This window comes from Triticum aestivum, chromosome 5A (genome assembly GCF_018294505.1).
Source record: "Triticum aestivum cultivar Chinese Spring chromosome 5A, IWGSC CS RefSeq v2.1, whole genome shotgun sequence".
NCBI lineage: Eukaryota > Viridiplantae > Streptophyta > Magnoliopsida > Poales > Poaceae > Triticum > Triticum aestivum.
Window position 1 is genome coordinate 608,141,698 of NC_057806.1, and position 9,166 is coordinate 608,150,863.

Consider the following 9,166-nt stretch of genomic DNA (forward strand, 5'->3'; position numbering starts at 1 on the left):
CTTTACACACGCGCTCACTATAGCTTCGTGACATCCTTGAGATCTGCTTCCCTCGCCCTTGTGCCACTGCTGCATTCCGCTGGCCACTGGCCGCTGCCTGAGCATTTCCGCACCGCCGCCGCCCATCCCCCCCCCTGCGGCCCCGCCTGCTGGCTGCTCCGCGCGAGCACCACCGCGCATTCCCCTCCGCCCCCCGGTCTCGGCAGTCAGGTGCCGCCCCGCCTCCGCCGCACTGCCGCCGCCTGCCCCTGCCTCCGCTCCGCCGCGCCACCAAAGCAGAGGACCGCCGGCTCCGACTCCTCGCGCAGCTACTCCGCGCACCACTGCTCCTGCTTGGCCTGCAAGCCTCGCCGAATCGGTAATTTCTTGGACTGAAAGACTGCATAGTTTCTGAATTTATGCATTGAAGCTAACTTAAATCGAAATAGAGATGCGTATGCATTGAATTGAACTCGAGTCGATGCGTCTTGTCATCACTTGTCAATTCCATTTCATGCTATAGAAATAGAAGATGAAGAGGGCTTTTTCATCGGTGCCCGCAGTGGGAGTGTCTACACCCTATAGTTTGAGCTCAGGGGGATCAGGGAGTGTACTTGCAAGTATTGACGAATGACGATGATGATATTTTATATCGTTTTCAGTCCTATAGGTCCCACAAAGGGGTTTTTACCTCCTGCTGTAGTGGTATGTTTTCAGATTTGGTTCAGTGGTAATGATTTGACTTGATGTTTATGTCTTTTCTTATGAAAATACACTTTTGATTGATGTCTTGAAGGTGTTGCTACTTCTTCTACCTTGATCAGGTCATGGGAGACACATAAGAAGCAAACCATTAATTTGGTAAACTTTTGTATCTCAATACTGTTATTTGTAGTATTTCTCATGTTTTATATATTTTGTTGGATGTTAAGCATTGAGTTTAAATTCTAGATATATTGTGCAATTGAGCCATATTTTGTATATATGTTTCCAGATGGGGTGTATTTTTTGTGGTAGTTATGAGGTATTTTTGGGGTTGTTATAGGCACTGCTGATTCTTGTGCGCACAATGTCTAAAGTCGCCTAAGGTTGACTTAAGGTGCCTTATGGCCGACCTTATGCCCACATTGGAGAATGGAGATGCCTTAGAGTCGATCTCCTCATGTGTAAAGTACTCTAAGGTCCACCTTTTGAGACTTATGGCCGACATACACTGGAGACGCCCTAATGTGATATAAGCTAGTGTAAATCTGAAAACTTGCACATGTTAAATTGCTAAAAGTGTAATAACAGTAAAAAAAATAGTCCATTCTTTATGGTAGGCTGGTAGCAGATCAATATCTACCTGAACAATCAAATTCCAATCGCTTACCTGTAGCAATTTGCAGACTAGATTAAGTCGATCTGAATTCCACTAGAAGAAATGACCAGTAGGACGCCATTTCATAATGAGCATTTCCAAGGGCGTGAGTGAGCTCACCGTCTGGCAACAAAGTAGGCCTAGGCCATGACGGTGAAGATATAGGAAATAACCAGTTGAATACTTGAATGGGCTCCTAGTTCTTCCAATAGAGGATGCAAATGGAATATTTATTTGTTCTTTTGAACAAATAGCACGAGTCAGCTATATAAATATTTACAGTTAGCTAGTAGCTAGTAGCAAAAAGTTTCTCTGCATTGCTATACAAATATTTAGAAGTAGCAAATACCCAACCAACTACTCCCTCCGTTCGGAATTACTTGTCGCAGAAATGGATGCATCTAGACGTATTTTAGTTCTAGATACACCCATATTCGAGACAAGTAATTCCGAACGGAGGGAGTAGGACTGATCAGCTTAGTATACTAGTCTTACTGTACAATCTTTTAGGGTAAAGCCAAAATAATCTATGATCGAAATGACTAATTATAGTATCTGATCAAAAGGTGCAACATAAGGAACACCAATGTGCTAAGAACATTCAAGACCACAAGCAAGGATGACGATGTCAGTGTGCAGGTAATCAAGATTACCGGGCCCTTCATCTGGAGAGAACACCTTGATTGCATCCTGCATTGTCGAACGGTGTGATGGGTCAGGTTCTATGCACCGAATAGCGATGGCAATCACTTTGAATATTTCATTTGCAATCTCAGCTTTAGGGAATGGGAGCCGGGTGTCCAGCAAATCCTTGGGTATTGTACTTCTCTTGTCCATGGACGAGAGGGACAAAAGAAAGTCACCCGGATGATGTCCCATGAACAACTCGAGCACGAGCACTCCAAAACTGTATACGTCGCACTTCTCCGTCACCCTTGTTGTGTATGCAAGCTCTGCCAAGCCAATAATGAAGAGTTAATTTTAGTAACCTTTTTGTATGCATGTACTGAAAAAAAGTTGTGTGGAGGGATAATAAGACTTATTCCCCGTCACACAAAAGTAAGAAGGCGAGGCTCGAACCCGGGCTGGCTAGCCCACCAACCATGGTACTAACCATTTGCACCCGTGAGTTCTCGTATGTAGATTGTAGAGAGCAGAGACAAGCATAGTATGGTCGATAGAAGTATATATAATATACTCCCTCTGTTCACTTTTATAAGATCTTGAAGACATTTCAGACAATATGCAAAACAGCCTATTTTGAGTTGTCTGAAACGACTTACAAAAGTGAATGGAGGGGGTACTAGTTTTCGACTGTACAATTGGTTACATTTACACAAACCAATAAGTAATAATCTACTTCCTGGAACAGTTAGGAAGATCTATGCAACTTATTTCATTATTGATGTGAAAATATATATAACACTATGCATGACATCGGTCGAAGTGACAAAAAATAAATGTAACAACACATTGATTTAACCAACATAGATATATATTATTGTACCTGGTGCAAGATATCCTTTTGTCCCGGCAAGCCTTGTGCAGTTTGACCCATCCACATCTAATATTTTGGCAATACCAAAATCAGAGATGCATGCTCTAAATTCCAGATCAAGCAAAATGTTGTTGCTTGTTATATCTCTATGGACTATCGGCGCAAAGCAATCATGATGCATGTAAGACAAAGCATGGGCCACATCCTTAACAATATTTAACCTCCTTGTCCAGTCCAACTCTATTGCAGTTTCCTTGGTCCTTAAAGATGCTGCTAAGCTTCCTCGTTCCATGTATTCATACAAAAGAAATCTTCCTTGAGTAGCAGAACAGTAGCCAAATAACTTCACAATATTGCGATGCCGAATATGCATCAAGGCATCTATTTCACGATTAAATAGCTCATCATCTTCTATTGTATGAATCTTCTTTACTGCAAATATCTCGCATGTTGGTAACTGAGCTCTATATACTGACCCACTACTTCCAATTCCAATGCAGTGAGCGTCACTAAAATTTTCTGTGGCGTCAACAATTTGCCTGTACATATCTCCTCCATGAAAGTTCCAGATGGCAAACAGATTTGTCTGTTGCAATTCATTTGCGCTTTCCACCTTGGATTTCCTTGTTTTACATTGCAAAGGTACTAGTGCCATGATAAACAGAAAAGATACAACAACAGGTATTATAGCTAGTAAAATAGCTCTGGGCTTCTTTTTTTGTTCACCACTTTGATTAAGGTCACAAGGGGGCAAACCTTTCACTACACCACACAATTTCTTATTCTGCATGAACCATTGGATTGGAGCTTCTTCAAACAATCTACTCTGTGGCACTGACCCTTCCAATTTGTTGAATGACACATCAATGGATAGGAGGCTGAGCATGCGCTGAAATGATGGTGGGATGCTACCTTTCAATGCATTGTGTGAAAGATTCAAAACTTCGAGCATGCTCAAACCACCCAGCTGACTCGGAATGACACTAGCAAATGAATTATCACTTAGATCCAACAATTCTTGTAGGTTTACCAACATTCCTAGTTCGATTGGTATGCTGCCATTGAGGTGATTATGGCTCAAATTCAGGAAGTGAAGCTTGAGACAATGTTCAATTGACCCTTGTATCATCCCACTTAGGTTGTTTGATGATAAATCTAAGTACTCCAAATTCTTTAGCGATCCAATATCTTTAGGTATACTTCCTTGGAGCAGGTTATTACCCAGGCTCAAGTTGAACAGCAACGTTAAATTGCCAATCTCCAGTGGAATCTGCCCTTCAAGTTTATTTGATGAAACATCAAGTATCCCCAACTGAGATAACTGCCCTATGCTTGGTGGTATGACTCCAGTAATGTTATTGTTTGAGGCACGTAGCATTGTAAGTTTGTAACACTCACCCCAGCGATGAGATAATTGACCAAATAATTTGTTTGAACTGATATCAACATAGACAAGATCCGGGTGAAGCCCCATCTCGGAGATATCTCCTTGAAGCTGATTTCCTTCAAGACGAAGTTTGACTAGGCTTTTGCAACTTAGCAAGCTTGTTGGCAAGGGTCCAACCAAGTTGTTGCCATTAGCGGTGAGAAACTGTAGTCGGCCTCCCGCGCAAAGACCCGATGGCAATGCACCAGATAGATTGTTCAAAGAAACTCCAAACATTTCCAGATTCATTAACTCGCCAATTTCTTGAGGAATGTGTCCAGAAAATTGGTTGAAATTAAGGTTTAAGAAGGTGAGCTTAGTCAAATTTCCTAAACTGTTTGGGATAGGACCTGTTAGGTTGTTCAAACTGAGCTGAAAGTCCTCTAAATTCACCATATAACCTAGTTCCCAAAGAATTTTTCCGGAAAGTTGGTTCTGGCCAAGGTACAAGATCTTGAGTTTGGTCAAATTACACAAATTTCTTGGAAAGGAACCTGTTAGTGTGTTGTAGCTGAGCCGCAAGTCCTCTATGTGCACCAAATATCCCAAAACCAGAGGAATGTGTCCAGAAAGTTGGTTACGGTGAAGGTGCAAGGTAGCGAGTTTGGTCAAATTCCATAAATTGCTTGGAACGGAACCAGATAGTGTGTTGTTGTTGAGCCTCAAGTCCTCTAAGTTCACTAAATAACCTAGTTCTCGAGGAATGCGTCCAGAAAGTTGGTTATGGTAAAGGTACAAGGTAGTGAGTTTGGCCAGGTTACCTATATTGCTTGGGATAGAACCTGAAAAGTTGTTTTGGCTTATGTCCAAGTGTTGTAGGTCGAAAAATTTCACTATATCTTTGGGAATGGGACCACTTAAGTTATTATGGGATAATGATAGCATATTTATGTTTTCTAAGTTTACTTTTGCAGTAGGCTGAGATGAAAAATTATTCATAGGATTTTGTATGGATGAGTTAGCTGGACTGAAGGAAACTGGTCCGGAAAGGTCATTGCTGGACAAATCTAATTTAAGCAAATGCTTAAGGTGACCTATTTCACAAGGGATAGGACCAACTAAGTAATTGTTTGACAAGTTCAGGCTCACAAGATTACCCATCTCGCCTATTTGCCTTGGTATTTCACCGGAGACTTGATTGTCATGGAGCATTAGGAGACGCAGTTTCGTGAGATTTGCTAAAACAGGTGGAATTGAACCTCTTATCTGATTGTCATGCAGGAGGAGAGCACGAAGTTCTTTGAGGAGCTTAATATTCACAGGGATGCTCCCGGCAAGCTCGTTGTGCGAGAGCTCAAGGGCCACCAAGGTCCTCAAAGCCGAGAAGTCAAGAGACTCAAGTGTCCCTCTCAGCCGCATCCCCGGCAGGGAGATGGCGGCAATCACCGGCCAGCGCCCACCACACCGGATGCCTTGCCAACGGCAAGGTGCTGAGATGTTTTCCCAGGATCGCAGGGCGTCTTGGCTTTGCTGACTGAGGCTGGCTTTCCAGGCAAGAAGTGCCCCTGCTTGTTGTTCAAGTGATGGCAGCGCTCCAGCGGCTGAGACGAGTGCGGTGGTGCACATCATCAGTATGGTGAGAGAGGCAAGTATTTTGGAAGCCAAGGGCGCCATGGCAAGGATAGGAATTGATTCTGCTTCTGCGTCTGCTGGAGGGTTCACCTTAAATCATTGCACCAAATATTGCCGCTGCCTCGTTCCCTGCAGGGAGTATGACTGATTAACCACCCCTCCTTTCTGTCCCTCTCGTTCCTTTATTAATCTTCATGATAAGATTTGACCCGCTCTCTGATACATTTCTCTTTTCTTTTCTTGACATAGATTATGACACCTGTTCTTTCAAAGTCAAAGTTACAGAACCCAAACATGTACGCACCCAGAAAAGGAAACCAGAAAGAAGGTGCCACAACACAAACACACCCCTAGAGGACCTGGTGCAAAGAAGACCATCGCCGCCGGAGAAGAGAGGGACATGACGCTGCTCACCCAGGTTCGGAGGAACACCATTGCGGACGGCACTACTCCCTCCGTCCCAGAAAGCTTGTCCCAAGCTTGTTTCTTAAATGGATGTATCTAGCACTAACTTGGTGCTAGATACATCCATTTGATGGACAAGCTTTTTCGGACGGAGGGAGTACTTTTCTGACTCGATTAAACGGTACACCGCAAGCGGCAGAATTGGGGCGATGTGGCTCGGCGGCTGGGTACTTTCCTTGTGTCCACTGTTCTGCCGTCTTGACAGTGGCGAAGCTACATGTAGTCTGTGATGTCCAGCGACATCACAGAAATGTGCTTAGAAGTTGACCCCGGGTATGTTTAAGTGTATATGTTTACATACATGGGCAGTTTTGAGCTGTTCCACTGGCTTCAATTGCTAGCGCTACCACCGCCGTCTTCACTTGACGCTGGTGAAGAAGAAAAGTGGGCCTGCCTGCTATGAAGTAACTATACGCCTGGTACCCTCAGCTTATGTTGCATTTTGTGGAATTTGTCTTCCTATTTGGCAAATGGGGGGAGCGGTGGAAGTCATTAATGGACAAGTGGTTACTGGTCACGTCGCCCTACTCATCGATGATTAATCAGAACATGACGTGCTTCTACGGGCTGCGCGCTGCTTCAAACCCGGCCGTGGCGTGAGGAGGAGGAAGCTGAATCTTCCCTTCCGCGCTGGCTGTTGGGTATGGAGCAAGCGTCATATTGGGGCTCCCCAGCCTCCAAATATGGAGGCTATTGAGGTCGTTTATGGAATGACTCTGCTATAGTGTCATTTTGGTTTAAAATCATTATATTGACAGTTATTGCGATCATGGACATATGACGACTCTGCTAAAGTTGCTCTTAGCCAAATAAGAGATGAGGATAGCTCACTTGGGTGAGATTATCTAAGTTGACCTCTTCGAGGACACAAATTAGGATTCATATTTATACCGTACTCTTGAAATAGCATTTACTCTTATCTATTACAAGTTTCCTGTTCATGTCCTATCGACTGCCAAAAGAATTGAATGTTCACCAACCGTCGCTCATGTGAATGATGCTTCCCTTGTATATATATATATATATGCCACTCCATGGACCATTGTTGTTCTATTCAATTTAACACATTGGTAGCACTAACCTAGTACACTGGATACTTGGTGATGAGATATCAAATTGAGCAGACAATGAGAGGAGAATTACATTACATAGATGTCACAACATGTACGTGGGAACGAGAGACATCCGGAATAGCCAGGAGAGCAATATCTTTAGGTTGGTCAGTGACCAAGGGCGATGCTTGACCATTAAGCTAAATAGTATCTTTCGCTTTCAACATTTTACTACCGTTACAGCCTGCCTTTGGAGCTGTGGTTGCACTGTAGCTCCCTCTTATCCCCTGGCACCGACGGTCAGCTTCATCGACCGCGAGCCCATCCGCTTCTCCTTTACGCGAGTGCATACTTGTGCTCATGGCGGCTAGCTGGAGCGCTGGCATCTTGTTCACAAAGGCAGTCCGCACTGCTACGTCTTATTGCTTGTCATAGCCACAAGTATGTTGAGCTTGTGCCGATTCTCTTCCGTGCCCTCAAGAACCTATCTTTTGTGAGATTTGCTAAAACAGGTGCAATCGAACCTCTTGTATGATTGTGATGCAGGAGGAGAGCACGGAGTTCTTCGAGGAGGTTAATATTCACTGTGATGCTCCCAGGAAGCTCATCGTGTGAGAGCTCAAGGGCTACCAAGGTCCACAAAGCGGCAATGTCAAGAGACTCAAGTTTCCTCCTCAGCCGCATCCCCGGCAGGAAGATGGTGGTGATCATTGGCGCCCCCGCACCGGTCGCCCCGGCAACGGCAAAGTGTTGACATGTTTCCCTAGGATCGCAGGGTGTCTTGGCTTTGCAGACTGGGGCTGGCTTTTCAGGGAAGAAGTGGCCCTGCTTGTTGTTCGAGTGATGGCAGCGCTCGAGCGGCTGAGAAGAGTGCGGTAGTAGACTAGCCACAGTGGGAGTAATATCACTAGTAACACCACAATTTTCAAGATAATTTTGCTTATGTGGCACATATTTAATGATGAGAGAGATGATGGTGATAACTTAGCTAGTTACTGTAACATCACACATACCAAGACAATATGAGTCTATAGGCTAATAAATGAACCATAACATGACAACACACATATGTTACTACCCACCATGGAGGTAATAACATGGCCTAGTAAAATGTGTTGTTATTAGTCTAAGTTACTCCCCATTGTGACTAGTCGTAGAAATCATTAGTATGGTGAGACAAGGGTTCCATGGCTAGGATAGGAATTGGTTCTGCTTCTGTGTCTCTTGGAGAGTTCACCTGGCTTAAATCGTCGCACCAGTATTGCCGCTATCTCTTTCCCTGTCGTCATGATAGTCAAAATTAATGTTTGCACGATTGATTGGTTACCCCGGATCCGTCTTGCCTGCTCCCTCCTCATGCTCTCATCCGTGCTCCCACCTCATCCTACGGTTGTCTATTTTTCTTTTTTCTTTCTAATATAATCATCTCCCCCCTGATTTTAAGGGGATGGGGCCGGGTCTTATTTTGTTCCAATCAAATCAAGCCACGTATGCGGGAGCACGGATGGGCACACGAGCGGGGAGCAGGCAAGTCTCGTCCGGTTACCCCACCCTTTCTAGTATCTCTCTCGGTCCTTAATTAATCTTCCTAATGAAGATATGACCCGCTCTTTGATGCATTTTTTTTTGCCGTAGTAGCTGATATCATGGCGCCTGTTCATTCCAAGTCAACGTTACAGAACCCAGACACGTACGCACCCAGAAAAAGAAACCAGAAACAAGGTGCCACAACACAAACTCCATAAAGGCCCTCAACAAAAGAAAGAAAATTACAAGCACACCTCTAGAGGATCTTGTGCAAAGAAGACCATCGT

At 44.2% G+C, this 9,166-nt stretch overlaps 1 protein-coding gene and 1 long non-coding RNA gene across 3 annotated transcripts; one reads left to right on the plus strand and one right to left on the minus strand.

Moving 5' to 3' along the window:
* The first annotated feature begins 170 nt into the window (after positions 1 to 170).
* LOC123105278 (uncharacterized) lies at positions 171 to 8,363 on the plus strand. Of its 2 annotated transcripts, XR_006450767.1 has the most exons (6): positions 171 to 358; positions 503 to 684; positions 776 to 840; positions 5,485 to 5,973; positions 6,085 to 7,793; positions 7,899 to 8,361. It is a non-coding gene; the product is annotated as an uncharacterized lncRNA (long non-coding RNA). The 2 variants fall into 2 exon arrangements; XR_006450766.1 differs by having other exon boundaries at positions 5,485 to 7,793; positions 7,899 to 8,363.
* LOC123105277 (probable leucine-rich repeat receptor-like protein kinase At1g35710) lies at positions 678 to 5,877 on the minus strand. Its single transcript, XM_044527318.1, has 2 exons — positions 2,847 to 5,877; positions 678 to 2,292 (listed from the first exon to the last, which is right to left on the minus strand). The coding sequence occupies exons 1-2, from the start codon at positions 5,875 to 5,877 to the stop codon at positions 1,931 to 1,933; spliced, it is 3,393 nt and encodes a 1,130-aa protein (XP_044383253.1). The 3' UTR covers positions 678 to 1,930.
* Positions 8,364 to 9,166: the final 803 nt, after the last annotated feature.

Excerpts from the sequence above, each read along its gene's own strand:
- LOC123105277 (XM_044527318.1), bottom strand. The coding sequence starts at position 5,877 with ATGGCGCCCTTGGCTTCCAAAATACTTGCCTCTCTCACCATACTGATG. Across the intron at positions 2,293-2,846 it reads AAAAGGATATCTTGCACCAG|AGCTTGCATACACAACAAGG; the intron begins GTACAATAATAT and ends TTGGCTTGGCAG.